This window comes from Columba livia, chromosome 2 (assembly GCF_036013475.1).
Source record: "Columba livia isolate bColLiv1 breed racing homer chromosome 2, bColLiv1.pat.W.v2, whole genome shotgun sequence".
Classification (NCBI taxonomy): domain Eukaryota; kingdom Metazoa; phylum Chordata; class Aves; order Columbiformes; family Columbidae; genus Columba; species Columba livia.
In genome coordinates this window covers 75,741,483-75,764,456 of record NC_088603.1, presented here as the reverse complement: position 1 = coordinate 75,764,456, position 22,974 = coordinate 75,741,483, and the positions used below count along the sequence as shown (strand labels likewise).

The 22,974-nt window shown below is 46.5% G+C and overlaps 2 protein-coding genes across 3 annotated transcripts in view; one reads left to right on the top strand and one right to left on the bottom strand.

Moving 5' to 3' along the window:
• PIGN (phosphatidylinositol glycan anchor biosynthesis class N) overlaps window positions 1-22,974 on the bottom strand; it is a 287,637-nt gene that overhangs the window by 192,931 nt on the left and 71,732 nt on the right. The window lies entirely within an intron of this gene.
• TNFRSF11A (TNF receptor superfamily member 11a) overlaps window positions 3,187-22,974 on the top strand; it is a 28,751-nt gene continuing 8,963 nt past the window's right edge. Inside the window, exons 1-8 of one of the 2 annotated variants that reach the window (XM_021297558.2) lie at window positions 3,187-3,521; window positions 16,406-16,487; window positions 16,949-17,074; window positions 17,627-17,770; window positions 18,871-18,964; window positions 19,334-19,428; window positions 20,292-20,399; window positions 22,242-22,294. In XM_021297558.2, the coding sequence (XP_021153233.2) occupies window positions 3,462-3,521; window positions 16,406-16,487; window positions 16,949-17,074; window positions 17,627-17,770; window positions 18,871-18,964; window positions 19,334-19,428; window positions 20,292-20,399; window positions 22,242-22,294 (762 nt within the window). In that variant the 5' untranslated portion in view covers window positions 3,187-3,461. Of the gene's footprint in view, window positions 3,522-13,324; window positions 13,475-16,405; window positions 16,488-16,948; window positions 17,075-17,626; window positions 17,771-18,870; window positions 18,965-19,333; window positions 19,429-20,291; window positions 20,400-22,241; window positions 22,295-22,974 lie in introns of those variants that run through there. The other variant, XM_065052576.1, reaches the window with a different exon arrangement.

Below are 22,974 nucleotides of genomic sequence, written 5' to 3'. Positions count from 1 at the left end.
TGGAAACGCACCCTGGGGTACAACCATCTGCCTTTTGGGTTTGTTTCTCTGCACATGTTTCTTTTCACGTCATTTCAAAGGCCCGGGTTTTAACACGCAGCCTCCTGGTTCTCCCTCCTGGGGAAATGGGGCATCATGAGGCGTGGGGGAGTTCAGCAGCATGGATAAAGTGAAGGAACATAGGTCCACATGTGCTGTTCAGATGCCCAGCTGACTAGCATATCCACCAAACCATTCCTCATCTTTGCTTTTCAGGTTGAAAATTTTGTAAAGACATGAGTCAAATTCAGGGATTGCCTTGGGAGTTAGTTGGTGTTTATTGAGGCTCCTAGAAAAAAGGCATTTTTGCACTGACACTGATGTGGTTTCATTTTCAGACAGTTACAAGGCTTGCAGTATCACACTGAATAATGTAGTTCTTTTAATATATTGTTTAGTATGTAATTTCCACTTTTCTCTCTCTAGGAAGGAGGTAAAAAGAGATCCGTGCTGACTGCAGACCTGCTAAGCGGTCAGCCCTGCTCACAGCGTGTTTTCCATGGCAGGCTCCACCAAGGACAGGATCCCGGTATATCTGGGGGGACTATTTTGATCCTGTTGCACCCTAAGGCTGCACGTGGTTTTCCATCTCTCTTCTTCAAAACGAGCATCCCGAAGGCCAGTCTAGTTCGGGTTGGCATTCCATGCTGGTGAACAGAAACAGGAGGCACCTAAATGCCGCTGTAAGTTTGAAACTTTCAGATTTCAAGTATTTTGGTTTTGTTTCAAATAGGTGCCTTGAAAAGGTAGCTGAAAAACTAGTGTTCTATAATGGGGAAAAAAAATCTTTTCTATAAAAGGCTGACAAACAAGTTTCAATGTAAATTTTTTAGTTTTTACTTCTGCCACATAGAATGATACACGTGATAAATATGAGAGCATTGACAGCACGTTCTCCTGTGCATTGCCTAGTTCATATTTTCGAGCATTCACATTTCAGTTTCTAACAGTCTACTGCAATACATAATTAAGATTATAAAGCACCCAGTTTTGGCTTCTGCGGGTTTTGGCTCAGAAACATAAAATTTAACACAGAGGAAAATGTCTGAGCTTTCAAAAAGAGGCTGTTTTCACATAGTGGTAGAAAATGAAAGAAATTTCAGCCCAAACAAGAAATACTTCAGGCAGGATCGGGGTGAGAATGCGAAAGTAATCGAGCTAACGTGCAATGCTGAACTATCTGGAGCTCCTCTGAGCTGAACAGGGCTTGGCTTTACCCAGTGCCCCCAAAGCCTTTGCTCAACATCTACAGGGCGACCAATAATGTGTCTAACCCTGTGAGTTTGCTCCTGTAAATCTGTGGTTAGAATGAGCAGCTGGTAAATAAACACAGCCTATAGCCTTGGTATTGTGCTAAATGTGAAAAGGGGAAGAGACTTAACAGACTGTTCTGTTTAAAAAGAAACGTTTCCTTGTACCTTAAACACGCACATTTTAAAACACCCTGGCCAGCACAGGGCTGTGATATTTTGGCGTTGGGTGGACGTGGCTCTGGCAGGAGGGTCACCCAGCGCTGCCCCGATGTCTCGCCAGGCTCCCTCCACCACCGATGGGCAATAGTAGGTTACCCACACCTCACACCTCACCGTGCAAAGCCCCCGCTGAATTCAGCTTCGCACCTGTTGCCTACTGGGCAAGCTGGGTGCTGTGGTTATCCTTCCCTTTCCTCATCCCCAACTCAACTTCTGTTCAGTGGTAGAGCTGTAGCCTGTCCACACCTAGTGTGGTGAGACCCCAACCCCTCTCACAGGTCAGCAGGGCTCTGACACTGCAATTGCAAGCTCCATGGCTTGCAAAAAACCCATTAGCATGTCTCTTGTTCTAGTTCTTATTGAGGTGAGTGGGCATCAGGACCAGCCACTGGCCCTAAGCCAGGCACGTTGTCCGGTGTTGTTACCCCATATTCCCTTGTGGAGCATCAAACCCACGTAGGAGCCACCAGTGCCCAAACAGCCCTGCCACGCTGGAGACCAGGCAGGGACCACGGGCATGGAGACCGGCTGGAGCAGGGACCAGGCATGGCTCAGTGCTTCCAGAGGACATTGACGGTGTTAAGTGTTGAAAGGAACTTTAGGCAAATTGAAAACATCTGGATTCATGGCCCTTGGAAACTATGCAGAGGTGAATTGAAGGTCATAGCTTTGTTTTGCCGTGCAGACATGTCCTCCATGCTAGTGACAGGAGAGAAGCCCAGCAGACATTTCTGTCCCAAGTGCTTCTCTGAGTAGAAATCAGACCACAGCCACCCAGGTAAAGGATAATTTTTTAAATTATATTTTGTGTCTGGATTTATTTATTTATTTGCAAATGCAGAGCAATTTAGATTTTTTTTCCCCTGGTTAAGGGTTAAATCTAAATACACAAGTGAAAGAACAACTTCCTTAATCGCTCAAGTCAGCAGCACACTCCTGGCTTATTTCACAGGGGCATGTGAGCACAGGGAGGCAGGGAAGGTGTGTTAACAACATGGTCAGCTCTGCTGGACCCTCAGCCCCCATAAACCAGTGATGCCCTGTCCTGCCCCACCACCGAGGAGTCCTGAGCCCTTCACAAGCCGAGGGGCACCGCATGGACAACAGGCCACCAGCTGCTCTTCTGCCGGGCAAGTCGGTTGCTGCTGGGTTGGCGGTGTCAGCAAAGCCTGTATTTTGAGGGGGGTGGGAGGCGAGTTTGCAGTCACTGTCCCAAGTCAGGGACTGACCCCATGCGTGGCACGAGGTGTTTTAAGAGAGCTCCCGAAGCACATCTTTCCCCTGGCAGCAATCCCACCTGCAAGCTCCCACCATCAGCCAAAGCAGCGTACTTCAAAGGGCCTTGAGTGGCACCAGAGCACAAAGGCTGGTGGGAGCAGAGATGGGACGGGCTGGGACAGGACAGGGGTTTGTCCCCAGTGTCCGGGGTGGGTGCTGGCAGGAGGGTGGTTGTGCCAGGGCAGATCAGGGAACAAGGCCACCCCAGGCATGGCTGAGGCCTCAGATGTCCCCTGGCAGCGGCCGTGAGGCTGTTGTGGAGCAGAGGGTGGGAGGCAGGTGGATGGATGTCCCTGCTGAGAAGGACCGGGAAAGCAGTTCCCATCGGCAGGAGGAGGGACGCGGGCATGGTGACTAAACTTCTTGTAAAAGGGGGTGGAGAAAGGAAAGGGAGGGACAAGAAGCAGGGAAAAAAAAAAAAAAAAACAACCCTGCATGTCAAGTCTGAGGAAATGCTGTGGGAACTACAGCCAGGCACCTTTTTTTTTTCTTCTTCTTCTTCTCTCTTCTCCCCTCGTGTAGCTGAGAGGAAGGAAAGGAAGAAAGAGAAGTAGCTGGCTCAAATGCGCCTCACGCTGCTGCCGGGGCTCGGGGGCTTGGCTGGAAGGATCTAGTTGCTCTTCGGTGGCAGGAAAAGGAGCCACAGGACGAGGCAGAGACGGACACCCAGACATGCCCGTCCCGTCAGGCTGCTGGCTCCTTCTCCTCTGCCTGGCCGCCGCTGGCAAACAGGTAAGGCCGGGCTGGAGGACGGGGCAGGCGGGCGTCGCACCTCACGCGGGACGGTTTGGTTCTTTGCCCATCGCTTGAGGAGGTGGCGGAGCCGGAGCCCGTGGCATCTTGCATGGCCGGCACGGGCAGAGCGGGGCTTACAGAACAGATTTGCCTTTTTTTGTTGGGTTGGTTGTTTGGTTTTTTTTTTCCTCTCTGGGGTTTTGGTTTTGTTTTTTTTTTTTTTTTTTTCCCTGTCTCACAGGCTTCTCTCGCTTCTTCAAAATCAAAATAGCCCAAACCCAAAGCTCCAAAGAAAGCCAGAGGATCTGCAGGGAAAACAGCCTGCTCCTGCCCAGGGCAGAGTGTGAGAAACCAGAAAATATTTGCAGTGAGGTCGCTGAGGGATATAATTTGCATGTAGAGTAAAAATGAGGCAGACTCCACCCTACCGAGCAGATCTGTTCAAGAAAGCGTGTGCACACTTGTCCCTCAGACGTGGGATGAGCACATACGGGTCTTCGCAGCCTGGCCACAGCTTTTCAGCCTCCCCGAGGGGTGCAGTCCCCGCAGCCCCACTTGCTCTCCGACTGCCCCCATCCCGAATGTTTGAGCACCCTCGGGAGGTGGGAGAGCGCTGTGACCCCAAGGCCACGGGTGGGAGGCTGAGGCCCAGGCCGGCTGCGAGGCTTGCCAGGAGGTTCATGTGGCGCTTGTGATGGAGCTGGACACCAAACCCCAGGCCCAGGTCGGCCGCCCCAAAAGGGCAGCCCTTTCCCCTCGAGGGGAAAGATCTGAGCGAGGTTTGGCTCTGCTGTTGTTTGCAAACAGAGCGTGCGTTTTTACAGTTTCATGCTGTGCCAGGTGGCTAATGGTTGGCGTGTTTTACGGGTGGGATCATCGCTGGTCTTCCTCTGTTTTCAGAAAGGCCTGTTTCTACAGCCAGCTCTTGCTGAGCCTTGTGAATGGCACACATTTGGTTTCCTCCAGTGGTTTAAATTTGCAGAATCTTGCTTTGCTTTTTCTGATTATACAGCTTAAAAATAATTCCTGTCCCTTCAGGTTATTTAGACCTTTCTAGTTGGGCAGGCTGTTTGCAAATCCCATGCTGCAGGCACTTTTTTTCCTCCATTAATCAACGTTTGACAGCCTCACTACCATTTGTATGTCTTTCATTTGAACTTCTAGTATTTCTCTGTGTCTCATTATTCTTGATTAGTTGTGCCATTTTAAGTGCTTCCCTCAAACACGGTGCTACAACTGGGCCATGGCTGCGTTCCCTGAGAGCAAGGTGCAGCTTCAAGAAAAAAAAAAAGAAGATTAAAAAAACAAACCAAAACAAAAAAACCCTCTGCTATCTACAGCTTACAATTTAATGTCTGACCGCATAGTCCTGAGAGCCTTTTCTCTGGATCTCTGGTCCTAAATATGTTGCCGAAAACCACACAAGCCTTTTTTTTCACTGTAAACCATGTGTTTCATTCTGTCCACCCTCACTCCTTGGGATTCTTTTAAATTGCTGCTTTCCAGGTGTCCTCCATATGTATATGAATGAGCCTGTGTAGTTTGAAAGTGATTTTTAACATCATATCTTTCAGGTGGTTTGGCCCGTTCCTCAGTGTCCTCTGTATCTGGGGTTTTTTGTGCCCTGCTGTTCAGGACAGTGATCAATGCAGCATGAGCAGACCTCACTGCTCTTTGTACCTTTGCTCCAGGTCACCAACCATGGCGTATTTGCTTCCTTATGGAGCCATTTGGGTTTGGGCCAGTTGTTCCTTTTGGAATCTCCTCATTGCCTGGAACTTGCTCAACTCTTGACCAAACCTTGGAAATTTAGATTTCCATGCTATAGCTCCCAGCATGTTTTGGGTATCCTGATGTAGGAGCCAGGAGGAGCTCCTCATTATTTCTTACCTCTCAACTCACAGCCTCTCAGAGGGTGCAAAACAGGGAACTTGTCTTATTTATTTGGGGCTGATGTGTAAAGTCTTTCCACTGCATTGAACACATGCTTAATTCTGAGTCTGTAAGTGTTTGCACAGGGTGCAACTTTCCACAGCCGATGCCTTGGACAAGTAGCGGTACAAAATAGTAGGGGGTTGCAGGAAGGTTGTGGTGTAAGCTTACATAGGAAAAAAATACTTTGTGAAAGAGCCAGTTAATCTAATATACCATCTACAACCATGAGCAGGACCTGCAAGTCAAGATTGTGAATGGCAGGCAAGCCTGCAGAGATGCTGCTCCCAGAGCCAGCCTTTCAGGTTCTCCTTTGCTTCACTGATTTGAGCGGTGGTTTCTTACAGGACTGCAGTTTTCTGATGGAACAAATTGTGAGAATAAGTGTGGTGAAGCTGGAGTTTGTCATATGTACTTGTGTTAGATTACAGTAGATCCTATGGTGGGGTGGTGGTAGGGCAGTGATATTTGCAATGTGTTTCCTGCATAGAATGACAAACACTTTGAAATGTAAGTTAGTGCGTACTTGTAATTCTGCTGAGAATAGTCATGACCATCGTCATCATTTTCACCAAAGAGGAAATAGGAACAGAGAATTCGTGACTTGCTCTGGGTCACACACCGAGCATTGAGCAGAACTGTTGGGAGCAGAGCTCAACCTTCCTTGTCTTGTGCTTCAGCCACAAGATGATTTGTCTTGGGCACCTGTCAGAAGACACGGTATTTTGCTTTCTGAGGCATGATCTGTTCAACTTCTTTGTACAAAATAGTCACATCCCTTTCCTTGCTTAACACTGGTGAAAAGCATAAATATTGCTATCCAATGGAAGTTAAAGCCTGTGAGAATATGCCTTGCAAATATGAATAAACAAGTTGCCTGGTTTAACGCCAAGGACTCAGTTGTGTAGCAATGGGATGAGTTCTTCCACTACTCTGTAATATTTACTTTCTAGGGAAGATTTGCTCGCTGCAAGCATCTGAAATTCTTTGTAATATTGGAAAAATTGGCCAAAATATAGATGATCTTTTATCTTGACTGTGTTTAGTTCTGGGGTCGCCAACACAAGCAGGACATGGACCTGTTGGAGTGAGTCCAGAGGACGGCCATGAAGATGATCGGGGGCCAGGAGCACCTCTGCTGTGAGGACAGGCTGAGAGAGTTGGGGTTGTTCAGCCTGGAGAAGAGAAGGCTCCAGGCAGGCCTGATAGTGGCCTTTCAGTACCTATAGGGAGCCTAGAAGAAAGCTGGAGAAGGACTTTTTACAAGGAGATATAGTGATAGGACAAGGGGTGATGGCTTTAAACTGAAAGAGGGTAGATTTAGATTAGATATCAGAAAGAAATTCTTTACCATGAGGGTGGTGAGGCACGGGAACAGGTGGCTTAGAGAAGCTGTGGATGCTCCATCTCTGAAAGTGTTCAAGACCAGACTGGATGGGGCTTTGAGCAACCTGATCTAATTGAAAATGCCCTTGCCCATGGCAGGGGAGTTGGAACTAGATGATCTTTAAGGTCCCATCCAACCCAAATGATTCTGTGGTTTTATGATTCCTAAAATACACAGTCTTTATGATGAGATGAGAGAGGAAAAAAGAGCATAAAAATGTTCATGCTGTGTTATATCATGGGCTCTCCTGGTCCAGTGTTCCTGCTCTGATCAGGGCCAAAGGAATTACTCAGTAGAGCAAAACTTCTGCAATGTCTAAACTAAACTCCTGGATTTATTGTGTTGTTAACAGCAAGTGTTTCAAAGTTACTGTAATAAAATTAGATCACTTGTTGAAATGCCCTTGCAGGAATAGTTCCTGCGAGGGAAGCTGGAAAGCTTTTCATTGCTTCACAGTTTCCCCCAGAACATGTGAAAAAATCTTACAGCAGCTCATATAAAAGGAATATAATACATATAGCACTGAATCAATCCACAATTGAAGAAACCTCCACCGCTTCTCTTTTCATGTTAATCATCATCTTCTTGATGTAATTTCTTCTTTCCCACAAAAGGGACCAAAACAAACCTTTACCACATTTCACAAATCAGAATTGAAAGCTTATCGGCCATCTCAAGGGGACTGAGCGGTGTCATTTATGGCACAGGGCTTTCTTCATACTGTGATGGAAGAAAAAAAACATTGCAGATCAAGCAGAGAGATTAGCTGTGGCCCTAAGGATCGGTTTCTCTTGCCTGGTACTGTCATCCCAAACACCCCCAGGCTCAGAAAAGTAGGACGTAATTTGACTGCTCTGCAAGAACCAGTGCAGACAGTACAAGGGATTTGTGCATCACTACAGTATAGAAAATCACAAAAACCTCAATGTGGTGCCCTCTGGCATTTATACCTGAATGCTATTTAGAGGAACCATATCTGAGTCGCTTTGCTGTATTTATCCATCTGTCCCTTGGAGTTCAAGTGGTAAAAGACCCTGTGATACAAGGTACATGCGTAGATGCAACAACCAATGATAAGGGGCAATGGGTGCAAACTGGAACACAGGAGGTTCCACTTAAATATGAGAAGAAACTTCTTCATGGTGAGGGTGACAGAACACTGGAACAGGCTGCCCAGGGAGGTTGTGGAGTCTCCTTCTCTGGAGACGTTCAAAACCCGCCTGGACACCTTCCTGTGTAGCCTCATCTAGTTGTTCCTGCTCCGGCAGGGGGATTGGACTAGAAGATCTTTCGAGGTCCCTTCCATATACCTACCATTCTGTGGTTCTGTGAAAGGTGACCCCGTTGCAATGCTGTCCTCCTCCTGCTCCTCCCCACCGATTTCCTCTCTGTATGACCGGGTCTCCAGGTGACCAAAGCCAAGAGAGTTCCTGCCACCACGTGCAGTGACACGCTGCTCTGCAGTGAGAAGGCTGCTGGACACTCGGAGTGGGTGGTTGCTTCACATGCTGGTTTAGCTTACTGGAGGTAGGCAGTGGGGAAAGGAGGGAAATGGAGACCATAGAATAGTTTGTGTTGGAAGGGACCTTCAGAGGTCATCTAGTCCAACCCCCAATGGCTGGTTCAACATGTCCTCAGCTGCAACCATGCTTCTTACACAGGCTGTCCCCTTCCCTTCACTGGAAACTCAGCTTGCCAGGTGGCACTGGCTGCTGCAGCAGCTGCTCGCCCTCTGGTTGAAGCGCGCATTGGTTGGCAATGCCTGCATGGAGAAGCAGCTGCTCTGAGAATGGTTCATTATTGCCGACAGAAAACACAAAGGCAAATATTTGTGTTTTATAAACGCAATATAAAAATTAAGTGCTGTTTAACCATGTTGCACTATGGACTTGGGTAGGCCTCAGTCTGTATAACACAATAGCCTGCCTGCAAGTACTTGCCCCTTTTTATGACTTACTCTTATTTGAAAACGTTCCAAAGTTCATGTAGGAGAAGAAGGACTGTTGTTGGACCTACACGGGCTGGAGCAGTGATGGCTGACCTGTCAGGGTGGGCTGCAGGAGAGCCCTGCGCTGCCGGCCGCCGGGGCATCTGCTCCTCGTGGCTGCCCCGTGGCAGCAGCATTTGCTGTGGTGCTTCAGCTCTGGGGAAATGCAAGTTTCCTGATTTTTAATTTGTTTGTATGTCACCGCAGCGTGCAATCGCATTTGTGGTGTGAAGCCATGTGAATGTCTCAGCACCGCACCAGAGGAGCGTTGCTGACTTACGCTCAGTGCTCCGGGACATGCTGGTTTTTGTCCCGTACGTACACAGCCGCCTCAGCTGCTCCTCACAGCGCTTCCCTCGGTTACCTTTTTGTGTTTGCTTTTCCAGGGCGTGAGTTCTGTAGGCCGAGGGCTTGGCTTCTTCGGTGTTTGTACAGTGCTTAGGATGTCATGGCTGCAGACAAAGCCAAAGAATCGTTAATCACCACAGGATAGAGCCCCGTCCATTTCCCACCAAGCTTACAGTGAGGTTTGCCCATGGGCGCCTGGGAGGGGAGCAGAGATATCCCCCTGGCCAGCTGCCATCACACAGGCTGCAGTATCTAACCCTCACCCTTGTCCTCCAGGTCCTTTTCTGCCCATGACCCCACCAGTATCCCCACGGTGGAGGCACGTTCCCCATGCCGTGTGGCCAAATGTGATCTTTGTGTTGGCTCCTTGGCTCTTTCTTGTGATGCCTCTAACAGATGGGCTGGGGCGGCGGTGGAGGAGGGCAGAGACCTGAGACCCGGAGCTGCCTCTCAGCTCTGCAGAACCCGCAGGCTGCTCCCCTCCTAAAATGTAGATAAAAGAGTCCAGGAAAGGCTGTGATGGGTAAAAGAGCCAAGCTGACCGGTTTAATCCACCCTGAGAGAGCCAATTAGCCAATGAAGGGGAAAAAAAAAAAAATGAGGTCATTCATCCTCACCACTTTGTGGCTACTCCAAAAGAAAAAAAAGTATATAGGGTCTGTTCAAGAATGACAAAGAACAACATTTGTGACTGCAGATGGATGCAGAATATATTTAGTCAGTGGTCAAAGTGGAGGGAAAATAAAAAAAAATATCTTGTATGGAAAAAAAATACTGTCAAGTTTTGTTAGGCAACCCATTAATCTGGGATACAGATAGGGAAAAATGTGCTACTAGGTTCATATGGAGTCCTAAAAATTGCTTATGTAGCATGCAAAGGAATCTATTTTGAGCATGTTATTTTGCACAGCAAATAGTTTTGTTTTGCCTTATGGGCATCATGTTATTCAGTAACTTTTCATTGTACAGTAGCAAGAATGAGACGATTCCTTAAAACTGCTCTCACAAGAAAAAAAAATCTCCCATATGAAGTGCAACAGGCTGGTTAAGGAAACAGCCAAAGGCCATTCAAATCAGGGAGGGATATTTCCACCGGCTTGACTGGCACACAGTCCCCAGTAGAGCTGGTTCCTTGTGCTGACACCTTAAGAGTAAATGAAGCAATTCTCAGCCCAGTCCTGAGCCCTTAAATAAAGGCAGCAATTGGTACATGATGGACAAGGTGCAGATCAAATGATGCAAACCTTACTGTCACTCACACCAAGGCAGAATGGTCTGTGGGTGTTACTTGCATCCCCTCTATATGGAAACTGTCCAAAGTAAGGGCTACAGCCCTGCCACTGCCCTTCTCATTTCTGCCTGCAGAATATTCAGTGTTTGTTCTATGTGCAATGCTGAAATCTAAGAGAGGGAAGCCAAAACAGAGTGTCAGGTGGCGAAAGCAGGATTCTTCTCTTTCCTGCAAGCTTTCTCATTCTCTCTGGCAGCTCAGCCGGGATTGCAGGGCCTTGCCTCACACCGTAAGAGACAGATACGTCATGCTCCATTCTGGTGTCATGCTGGAAGGAAAGAGTACATAAACATACAGATTTTTAGGAATAGGTAGTCCCCACTGAACTCCTTAATCTGGTATCCAGAAGCAGCCCAGCCTAAGAAACCTCTCATGCTCGTTTCTTCATTAAAACTCGACTTCAGCTGATGAAGCATAGAAAAATAATCTGCTGAACTAAAATGTAAAAGGAGCGTGCTCCACGTAAATGATTGTGTCTTTAGTGCCTTTTTTATTTGAGTTAATTAAGAATGGGTATTGAGTTACTTACGGTGAGTCACTGAGACCATACCTGGGGCAGTAAGACTGCTAAGCTTTCCTCTGGTGCACTTGTTTAATCTAGAAGAGATTTGCCTTCTTGTGCCTTTTAACAAGCACATCTGGATATTCTTCATTCATTATTCTTCAGGTTTTACTTCTACTTGCTGTGGACTGTTGTTTTGCTGTCAAGCTTTTTTCTTAAATATTTTGGTTTGGTAGGCTTTTGGGTTTCTGATTCATCTTTAAAATACGCTCCCTGGTAGCTATTAGTCTTTGAATGACTGTGACAGCAGGCACACGTGGGTTAAAGCACGAGGTTTTTCGTCCAAGTGCAGGCCAAGCAGGCAACGTGCGGATGCTACCGACCACCCAATCGATGAAGACATTAGGTTTAAATCTTCTGGCTGTCGCACAAAGTTGACCTTGTCTCTGAATGATGAACGCTGCACACGCGATGCCAGGTTTCCAGTCTGCAGAGGAAAGCTGGCTGATTGACACGCTCGGTTGGCAGCCGTTTTGGCCCTACCATCTATCACCTCTGTCATCTCCCATCTGATATCCTTGAGGTTCCCGTCTGCCTCGGCCCCGCTGCGAGAGTGGTCAGTGCGGCACTTCTCCTTCACGTAGGGTGACGGCCAGAAATAGCTCTGGTGGGTTTGAGATTGATGAGTGGGCCTTCCGGCTGGTGGGGCAGCACCAGTTGCTCAGGTATTTGCTTTTTGCTGCGCACTAAAACAGGGCGGGAAGGGGAATAGCCAGGACGGGGCTTTGACCGCTGTTTGCCTGCTCCCTGGCTGCAAGTTACTGATTTGTCTTGATCTCTTTATTCAGATTTATCCCCTGTGCTCTCTCTGTCTTCTTTAGGTATTTAAGGCTGTGGTGGGGTTTCAGGGGGCTATTTTTAAGAGTGAGATAATATTTAGGTTTTAGCTGCTGCCATTTCCCGGCTATATTTTACCACGTGGTGTTAGTTCTGTGATGTGGTTTACTGGTCACTGGAAAGTTGACATCACCAAAAGCGTTACATTCACAATCTAGGATTTTCGTGATGAATTATAGACCTGCAAGCGAATAACTGGAATTGCACCGCTGTGATTTGTGTGCTGCTTCAATTGCATTTTTACCGGCAGTGAAGACTGTCCGTGAAGGAACTGTTGCATTCAACATCCATGTGATTATGATGAAGTCTTCAACATCAGACTCCTCTTTTCCCTCATAAACTCACAATTGTAAAAATTTCCAGAGTCCTTCATTGTGCATGTTACTATTATATACCTCAGTAGAGTGCCTGGAAGCACCAGCCACAGAGCTGTGCCCATCAAGAGCCAGATTCTAGTTTTATTCTTAAATATTTTTTTAGGCAAGCCTCTGAAACTGGCAAGCAGCTGAAGAAATCTGGGTTTTGCTCAGCAATACCGCTGACCCAAATCAGGTAGGAAGCTGGAGAGCTGTGGGCACACAATCGGTGTGAGAGGAGAGGGAATGGCTCATGTTTGAAGATGGAAAAGCAGCAGACGACTGCAGAGGCCGTCCTAGCTGGATACCAGGGTGCTGTGCCTGCAGGGGCTGCTTCACATGAGGAAGTGTCGGTCAAAGCTCAGTCCTCTTGATGAAGGCAAATAAAGCCCCCAGTCCACAGAAGCATTGTAATTCTGGAAAGGCTAAGGACCTCAAAAGCAAGGGATTTGAATAAACTTGGGCTCCAAAGTGTAAAGAACAAGTGGTGAGCAAGGCAGGACACGCTGTAGTTGGCACTCCCATAGGTACTTTGGGTCTGCAGTACTAAATTGAGAAAAAAATGTGCTTTGCTCAGTGAAATGATGACAGATGACTTGGATACTCTCCAGAAACAACTACTGTGAGCAAGAAGGTGTCATCGTAAGGTAGTTACCCCTTGACGTGTCCCTTTGCATTTCAATTTTTGCAAAACTAAGATTATCACTAATGAACAATCCCCATTGAGGCCTCAGGTTCGTGCTCAGAAGTGACATGGGAAAAAGACTGCGGAAATCCCCGAGCTTGTTCTTCCAGATTTTTTTCTTTTAAAGGAAAGAGGCCCATGCAACTCTATCTTCTCTGAAATGTCTGTCTGAATATTCATCTGAGCAAGAAAGTAATTTTAGCATCCATGACACACAGCTTCTGCTGCCATCCGATTGCTCAACGGCACCAAGAATAAATATTTCCTTAAGCCTGAGGACAGGAATCTGAATGCTGCTGGTTCCCCCTTCAGAAGCACCTGTGTGTGTGTTTTTTCAAGGTCTGAGTAACACAGTGGTGCTTTGTAGCTCTGAGTCACTGAAGATCTCCAGCCCTACAAGCACACTCTTGCTTAGCGTCCTTTTCAAGAAATGGAGAGGGGGTGGGAAAAGGGAGCTGAAAAGGCTGTTTGCAGCTCGATGCCAAAGCACAGTGCTCCTGCAGACCTTGACATGAGCGCGCCCATTTTTCCAAAGAAGTCAATGATGCTGCTCATGTGTTTAAAGGTAAGCAGGTGTGGGTGTGTTTTGCTGAACCGGATCCACCAAGCCAAGAGGAGGGAGGTTTTGTCTTTTCTCCCCTGTGTTCTTCGCTTGTGAGACAGACTTGTTCTGACATAATGTTAATCGGAAAGAGTTGTCAGGCATTTTGGAACAGGCTGCCGAGGGAAGTGGTGTAGGTGTTTAAAAGGCGCTTAGACAAGGTCCTTAGGGACATGGTTTAGTGCCAGAGTTAGGTTAGGTTCTGGTTGGACTCAATGATCCTGCGGTTCCCTTCCAACCAAAACGATTCTATGATTCTAATCAACTGGGAAAGCTGACTGTTTTTTTAGGAACTTGTGCAAACTCGTGTGCTTTACACACTTCTTCGGTGACAAATTATATTTACACAGGATGGCTAGAGCTCTTTGAAGCACTCATTGGCATGTGGTGGTGGTATTTAACAAACAGCTTCACCAATAGTGAGACCACTAAAGGAATGATCAAGCTGCCTTTTGTCTTATTTAATCACTTCAGGGGAGGTTGACACCCTCACATTCATAGAAGCCCCTTCTCTCTCTCGATAAGAGCTCAGTGATATCCAGACCACTCTGAACCCACAGGCCAGTGCCTGATGAGAGGAAGGATGTTCCAGAGGTTACGGGGCGAACTTGAGACTTGTTCTGGTTTCCTGTCACCTCCATAAAGCCCGCTGGCCTCCAGGCGCGAGTTCCTCATCTGTGAAATAAATTGCACTTCCCCGTCTCAGAAGGACACAGTGGCGGGAATGTGCTGCTGGTGGCCAAGTGTCAGGTTGTGGTGCTGCCAGCTGCTCTAGTACTTCTCAGCCCCCACGGGTCAAACAAGGGATAACCTGATTTCAGTGGAGCTCTGTTAGCAAAAGGGCCCAAGTTCTCTGCATCGGCTCCCACCCTAAGAAAACCCCAGGTTGCTTTTGCTTTCCCTTCCTGTCCCTTCTCTGCCCAGTTTTCATGCTCGGCAGACCCACCCGGGCCATACCAGCCCCAAATCCCTCACCTTGGCAGGGAGGCTGAGCTCACGTAGGGGTTTGCACATGAATGCTGAGAGCCTTGTCTTTGTGTGGTTGAGCGTAAATCAGAGGAGGGAGTATTGCAGCTCTGCAAATTCATCGGCTTGCGTGAAAGGGGAAAGGACGTGGGCACAGAAGAGACTACTTATTGATATAGAGCATGGATTCATGCAGTATACCGTAACAATAGCCCTCTTTATACGGTAAAGCAGGGAGGTATGAAACAATTTCCAAAAGGTGGTGGAGCCACTAGGCTGCTCCCCTAGCCTTGGCACCAGGGGACTGCTGCTTCTCCTCAGGCTGAGCTGTGATTCTCGGAAATTATTCCGGATCCTGTAGCTCAATGCTTTTTAGCAGATTTGCGTATCCTTCCTTAAAATGGATGACTTTGCCCTTGTTTGACACTTCAGTAGTTTTTTTAGTCTTTTCTTCTAAAGAGGAACTATCAAACTGGGGCAAACGAGGAAGAAGAGGACATAATGTTACAAAAAGCAAGTGGCTGGACCTATTGTTGGTCTCATCGCTTTTGTTTTCTTCCTGGATGGCCACAGACAGGGGATCAGTTGCTTAGGCCCTTCTCTCTGCTGCTCCATCCTGCAATGTTGCCTATAAGGTGTTTATAACCTGCGAAAGTACCAGACTTGAGGTACTTGCTCTGTTCCAGACACAGCTAGTGCAGTTTTGATAAACACAAATTATGCACCAACCCATGACTCAAACTCCAAGTCAAAAGGTGGTGTTTTAAATAAAATTTTCAACATTTTTGGTTGTCTTTAACTTACAAGACCCCTCCCAGCATTAGAAAAGGACAAGGCTCTTAGAGAAAAATATTTTCTACTTAAAGAGATTTTTATTGCTGAAATTTGAAAAGGATGAAAGAGGAGAAGACTTGGAGGAAATGAGGGGAGAACACTAAGTAGGGGGATGGAAACCAGTATCAGCAGACACAGGACTGTCATATGCCATTAGATGGCAAAAGGTCCCTTTAACCAGTGGCAGAAGCTTATTGCAGCTTTCTCCAAGTAAATTGGAGTTTAACAACCGTATCCAATAATGTATCCAATTCCTTGCTATGAGCTAGATTTTGAATCATCCATTGCAAGATCAACAGCTCGTTGTAAGGTGTTGAGTTTGCCTGGAGGACCACTGACAGGAGACAGGGCAGCCTGCTTTGCAGGTGCCCCCTCATGCAACAGTTTCAGGTGGTTTGTGTTGATTTACTCTTGATTTGGAGGGTTTTTTGGGGGGTTTTTTGAGAAGCAAAAAGCTGTTGGCTTAGTTGTACCACCGCTCTGGATGGCTGCCTCAGTTCCGTAAGACCATCTCTGCAGGACACAGTGGGAGCCACAAAAAGCTGCGAAATTGAAGTCCGGTATTTCGTGGGGCTAGCCACAAATAGTGCGTAATCCAGTGGGAAGCTGGGGACTTCTTTGTCAGGAATATAAATCATTCACCTTACTTGTTTGCTTAATGCTATACATTAAAACTGTCAGTTGCCCTGATCTTGGTCTGAGGTCATACATGTGGAAGAGACTACAGAAGTATCTCTATGCCACCTTTTCTTTTCTTTACAATTGTTTTAAAGTCATAGATTTCAAATAATAGAGTACTGTAATAAAAGGTTATATAGCAGGCCAAAAGGTCACGACAAATTGAAAGATTGTGTCATTTATTGATCACCTGGCTGTATGACAAGTCCATGTGTGTACAGCATCAAGTACGTATTCTTAATGTGTCTACAAAGCACCTTTGAGGTCATAAATGTTGGGTAATTTTTACTGCTTAGCTATCTAAAATGCTATACAAATGAAAAGTTTTCCTCTTCTCAGCCAGCACCATGACTAGGTAGGTCTGAAGCTCTCCAGGTACGCTGGTTCTCATGTCTTCTCTCTCCTTCTCCACTCTAGTTGTCACTACAAATCACTCCGCCGTGTGAAAGTGAACAACACTATGAATACTCTGGACGGTGCTGCACAAAGTGTGAGCCAGGTATGGGAGCACGGGGCTGCACCAGCTTCACAACTGAAAAGCTCACTAGAAACAACTCTGTGGGTCAGCAAGGAAGCTTGTCCTTGTGACTCTGCTAATCTATTGGCACATACACTCGCAGGTGCGTGATTTCAGGCTTACAAGTGCCTTCTAGTGCAGGGGTGGTCCTGCTGGCCTCAGCAAAAGGCACAGCAGCCATTTTGTTGGGATTGCACTTAACCGCTGCAGGAGGCAGAAAGCAGCTTGATTCTCGTGCACATAGATAGGATTGTTCCCAGGCCATAAGCTTCATGGATGTTTCAGTGCCACACTAAATGGGGGCCAACCTGAGGACCTGAAAATGGGGCAGGAAGAAATTATTGTCCACAGTAATGTTAGCCCAACCTATTATTTTCCTTACGCTCCTCAGACAGCTGGTGTGCTGCTTGCAGATGACCTGCTTGTCCTTCTCTCATTCACAGGAAAGTATTTGTCTGCTAGATGCACTGGTACTTCTGATAGCGTGTGCCAGCCATGTGGCCCAAATGAGTATATGGATGTCTGGAATGAAGAAGATAAATGCTTACTACATAAAATATGTGATCAAGGTGAGCTGTTCATACTCAAGAACCTTTTAATCCGAATTAGTGAAGCACAAAGATGGGAAGGTGGATCTAGAGAAGTTGCTTTGTTCAGGGACACAACACTGGAGGCTGGGCTTCCAGAAGAGCCTGGCAGAGAGGGAGGTCCCCAGGCAGCAGAGGTTCTGTGCCATGCTGAGCACCACGACCATAGTCTCTGTGCTGCTGATAATGGTTATCTTCACTGGGGACATTCACTCCTGTGAGCTGGATCGTAAAGGCTGTCCTTTTGCCCAGCATGCTGTGCATTCACTTCCCCTAACACGTTTGTGTCAGCTTTGCAAAAGCTCTTTTTATTTTCTACAGCAGCTACAAGGAAAAGTATTGCTCAGGAGTGGAGGCAGTGAGGAGCCCCATGCTGATCAAGGATCTCCCGTGCTTCTTGAAAGATAACATTTCCTCTAACATGAATAGTTTTCCATCTGGCATTCAAGTAAAGCAAATAGGTAGAACAGGAGATTCATAAACTTGAGGCTTATTATAGAGAGATTTTTTGATCCCATCTGCTTTCTCTTTTAGGGAAAGCTTTGAGAGAAGTGAACCCAGGGAACAGCACGTTCCAGCGGCAGTGCGCTTGTACAACGGGCTACCACTGGGATGAAGACTGCGACTGCTGCCAGCGAAATACCATATGTGCTCCAGGATTCGGAGTCGAGCACCCTGGTAAGATACAGAAGGGGGATGTACGAAGTGAAATGTCCAGCTCAGGTCTAAGGGGTGAGTCCAGCATCATGTGGATTGTGACATTAGAAAAGGTACTTTAGACTCTCAGATGACTGACAACAGAAGATGGTGTGTCTGAGTTATCATTACTACTGCAGATAACCCTTCTGGACTATTTGCATTTTGAAGGCTTCTGTCTGTGGTTTAAATCAAGTGAGTATTGCAATGTATCTCGTGGACATGGCAATAGCCACAAGGTGTTCAGCGCATTCCTAACATTTGCTGAGGTGTCTGGCTGTAAGTCACTAGGACATACGTTGCTCCAGTACTCAGAGAAGTGTTCCATTGGGGATTGTTGCTGAGGTCGGATTTGAAATCATTTTTTTGTCCAGTGAGTTTGCTTTGTCCTTTTATAATGTTATAAGCAAGTTAAAGTGATAAACGCTTTTCAGGTAGTGCAAACATTCTTTGTTTTAGATGACTTGTAATGCAAAGATTTATTACAGATATTTCATTTAGTCCTAAGTCTGATCGAAAACAAAATGCAGGTGGTTTATGGGTGGAAAATAGCGTTGTAATGAACACTGGGAACAGCTGCACCAAGCACAGAGAACCCCAGAAAAGCAGCACATAATAGAGTAATGCAGGATGAAATGCTGCATGGACCTGGAGCACAGCAGTGCTGTTTGTTCTCCAGTCTAACAAATCCTGATACAGCGTTTTGTTTACTGTGGCTTCATAGAAGTGACAATACCAGTTAACGTCACTGTCTGTGGCATAGCACTGACACGAGGAAGTTAATGGAAGGGGAAGGATATAATAGCTGAGTGTTATTTTACAGTAACTGCAAATGGCTCTTGGTCATTTCTCATTGTGATCATGTAGATAAGTGCACAGGTGATACTAGCATACTTTTTTCTGCTTACATGTGACTGCCATTGTTGCTCTAATGTAATACAAGATCCTTCTCTCTTCAGGGAAGCTTTTTGAGAGTGGGGTGGTAGTAGGGTGGGAGTATGGGGACCATAGTAATCCCCCCTTACCTGAAAGGAACTCACAGGAACTCAGCTATGAAGTTTTTCTTCCTTTATTACACACAGTGCAACAAGACAAGGACACAATGTGTGCACCATGTCCCAGGGGCTACTTCTCAAAGGTCGCTTCATCCACCGACAAGTGTAAATCATGGACCAAGTAAGTCCCCTGTATCTTGCAAAAGGACTATGCTAGCCACAAGGCAGGGAGAAGCCTGGGCGAAATCAGTTTTTGGTGGGGTGCTTCAGGCTGTCTGCAGAATGCACAGAGCATCTCTGTTGGCTGTGCAGCGAGAGCGGCATTCTCACACTGGAGCTTGGATTCTCCTTGGTGGGGAGCAAGAGAGAGCAGTAACAGCAGAACTTCTGAGCTAACACAGCTGAAAATAAAGACGTTGTCTGGGCTTCTTAAGGGCGGAGAAACACAGGACGGATGTATGTTACAACAGAAAGTACTACTCTGCATAAGGGTGGGAACTACAACAAGCCCTCTCTTTGAAAATGTAGCGCCTTTGTCTTTCTTTTTCAGCTGTACAGCTCTAGGAATGGCAGAAATAGTGCCTGGGACTGACAAGTCAGATGCCGTTTGTGCATACCAGAAGGTGCCTGAGCCATCGGAAGACGGTATGTGTCCTCATACAGATTATCTGCTAGAAGGTAGCAGGGAGGAGGAGGGATGTGTTTGCTGGAGGTTTTGGCTGGCCTAACTGCATTCCCATTGTGGATGACTCTGGGGGGAGCAGCTGTAGACCAAGACAAGGCTCTTGGAAAATCCCACCTTTAAGGATTACTTTAAGCCTGGCAGCATGTCCACAGCTAAGCAGAGCTTTACACCTCCCACTGAAACTGCATGGCCAGCAGTACTGCTGTTATATCCACGACCTCCATCACATTTACAGATCTTTAAGTTTTTCAGACTGCTGATTTCCACACACACATTATCTGTATAAAGGCCAGCAGCTTCCCTCTGTGCTTCTTTTATAGCAACGGATTCAGTCTCAGCTGAACAGAGCTCTACCTTTTTGCTCCCTGCCCGTTTTCCTTTCCAGTGTGGATATGGTACCAGGGAGGCTGCTTGCGGGGCATGCAGTGGTCCTTCATAACCTGAGATAGAGGACAAATTCTGCTAGCTGAAATCTATACTCTCCATGAGATGTATGTCCCCCATACCCTGAGGCAGAGCAAGCATGGCCCATGAGCTGCTGGCAGCTCGCACAGCGATTTTCAGAGGAGCATGACTGGATTAACACACTGAGACAAGGTGACCCTGTTTTTTATGGAGAAGGCTCAGTACCTTCAGTAAAGCTGCTTGTCACAGAACTGCATGAGTGCTAGAGCTGTTGTCCTTATTATAGAAACTGAAAATCAAATAGAAAAGGAAAAAAAACCCACCTGTCCTGTGGAAAAGCAGGTAAAATGAGCAAGGATTGTCATGCTGCTGAGTACAAGCTGCACATTAATGGTACTATCTTTGTTGCAACCTGCAGGAACAAACAGGATCTTATACGTGTTGATTGTCATCTTGTTTTTTGTGGCACTAATTGGCATTGTCATCTTCATCATATACTACAAGAATAAGGGAAAAAAGCTGACAGGTACGTGATAGCTAATGATATTCATGAATGTGACAACTGCATGGCTCTCTGTGCACTCTGATTTCCCGGGTAACCACCAGTTTAGGAAACTCAGGAGTTATTTTGGAAGTTCTGTGCTAACCCTGTGAATATCCTTGAACTAGTGGAAAGCCAGGCTTTGAATTCCTCTTGGCAGGCAGCATATCGCTCGGTGTCCTCCTGCAGCCCTGACCATGGGGCGGCCGCCCTCGGGGTGGACACAGCCACTGTGTGGGTGAAGGAAGGCTGGTCCTGGGGGCTTCCACAGCAGCACAGCTGCTCTGCAACATGTGGCACAGAAGAAGGGAAGCGGGAAAAGTCTTTATGGGGCTTTCACTACCTCCTGTCTTCTTCCTCCATTTTCCCTTCTCCCTCCATCTGTACAGGTTAAAATATGGATTTCAAGGCAAAGGCCTGATGGGTATTTGAAAATGTGGTGGAGGCAGTGTTTTTAGCTGAAGGCCAAAGTTCTGATGAGGTATGGAAGAAACACTAGAGGGAAACAGAATAAGCAGTAAAAGTAGAAAAATAGAAAAATCCTAGCAAAGGCATAGTGGATAACAGTGAGGTTCTGAACATATTATTAACACAATGGAAATACCTTCAACAGTTATTCAACTCTGTGTTAAGCCCTGGATCTCCTTACTTAACAGCATACCTGTGTTGTTCTGTTCATTTTTTATTTTCTCCCTCTAAACAGGGAAAGCTTTTCCTAGTGTAGTTTTTCCATATCTCCTTTCCCAAGCCCTACCAGTTCGTGAAATGTTTTGGGAGCAGTGGAAGACAGCAACCCTCTCTTGTAAAGTATGTTTCAGCCTGTGTTTTAGAAATATGCTGCCTTTGCCACACTAAACACAAGTTATGCTAAATCTGGAATTCCTGGGGTGGCCTGGAGGAAATAGTGACTCTCCTTGCAAACCAAATACTTACGATGCAAGGCAGGTTGGGAAGGAGTGCTTTTTATTTGACATTTCTATTGCCCTGCTGCTCTGCAGTGACAGTCCTTCATTGCCTTTGAGTGGAAATCCTGCTAACCATAACCCCAGGGACTTGCAGGCTCAGGAAGAAGCTCTGCCTGCTTGTGAGGGGACTGATGGTAAATGTGCAGACTCGACATCAGATGAACAGAGTCGTTGCTGGGAACCAGCAGTGGCTACATAGCTGGTCTGCCTTAGACACACGAAAACAGCATAAGGTTCAAATGTACATGAGACCTGAGCCCTACAAAATCTCCCGAAACCATAAACAGAAAACCAGAAGAATTGCTAACTCTACCAAGTGGCAGTCTTTACCATAAAGCATTGTTGGTCTGATAGCTTTTCCTTGAGAGATACTCTGATTAAATGACTTTTCCCTTTAAGTATACCCTGGTTAAGTGGAATACGCTGCATTTGAGCCTGTCATCCCATGGTTTCAGTGACTTACCCTCTTCTCTCTGGGCTCCTCACTCCTGCCCAAGAAGGGCCTTTGGACCATCCATGTGACTCCTCTTGAAATAGACCATACGGGTGCAAGCGTGTCGGTGTTGGGCCAGTCATAGCTTGGTGTGACATATGACCAGGAAAGAAACCCCATTTGATGTGGAACACAGCTTAACCGTGGTCTATTTTAGGAGCTTGGAAACATTTGTTCCACAGAAATATATCCCTGTTCCAGTTACAATGAATCCTCAGATAGACCGACGCTGGGACACTTGAACAGTCAGTAAAAACAGTCTCGCTGGTTTTTATTTAACATGGTATTGAGGATTGTGAATGACTGTGGGTCATGTGGGTGTTTAGGTCTGAGGCTGACTTACAGCCACTCTTTTTGTTTTCTCTACAGCAGATCTACAGAATTGGGCTAACGAAGTGTGCAGCCAAATAAAACGAACACAGGTAAAGGCAAAGACACTAGCATTTTCTCTTTATTTGATGTTTTCCTCATGGCATTGCTGACATGACTGCATGTGAATGTTTGGCTAGAAAACAAGTTTTGAGTTCCTCAGAAAATGCTCACAGCTTTGGCTTTTTCAGTCTGGTTTTCTGTAAATGTGAGGCGTATTAAATCACTGTTCTCAAGTAACTTCTGAACCTGCTTTCTGGTTTCAGCCAGTTTTAACAGTGGTAAAAATCTCTGTGATTATTAAATATTTATGAAAAGTTAAATATGAATGTACCGCTTGCTGAACACCAGAACACTGCCTAGGAGGGAGCCTTTCTAAATCGTAAGAGCAGAAAAAGCTTCAGTTGAGTTTGCACCTTTTTACATACCACAGTGTTCACAGGAGAGAAACCTGGATTTGGGGCAATGCCAAGAATGCCAGGCATGCAAGGTATTAAGCACAGAGCCATCAGCTAAAGAAACTGGCTGTGAGACCCCTTAATTCTAGTGCTTGCAGAAATCCTTCTTGTCCATTTGGGTGTGAAAAAAAAGTAAGACCTTACAAGAAGTTTTGCTCTGGAAGAACGCCAGATCCCAAGCTTGAAACACTCAGATGGAAGCATAGGTTCAAGTTAACGTGTCCTGCCTGCTTCATGCCATGGATGTGGACTGAGGTGTCCCAGGTGCATGTTCT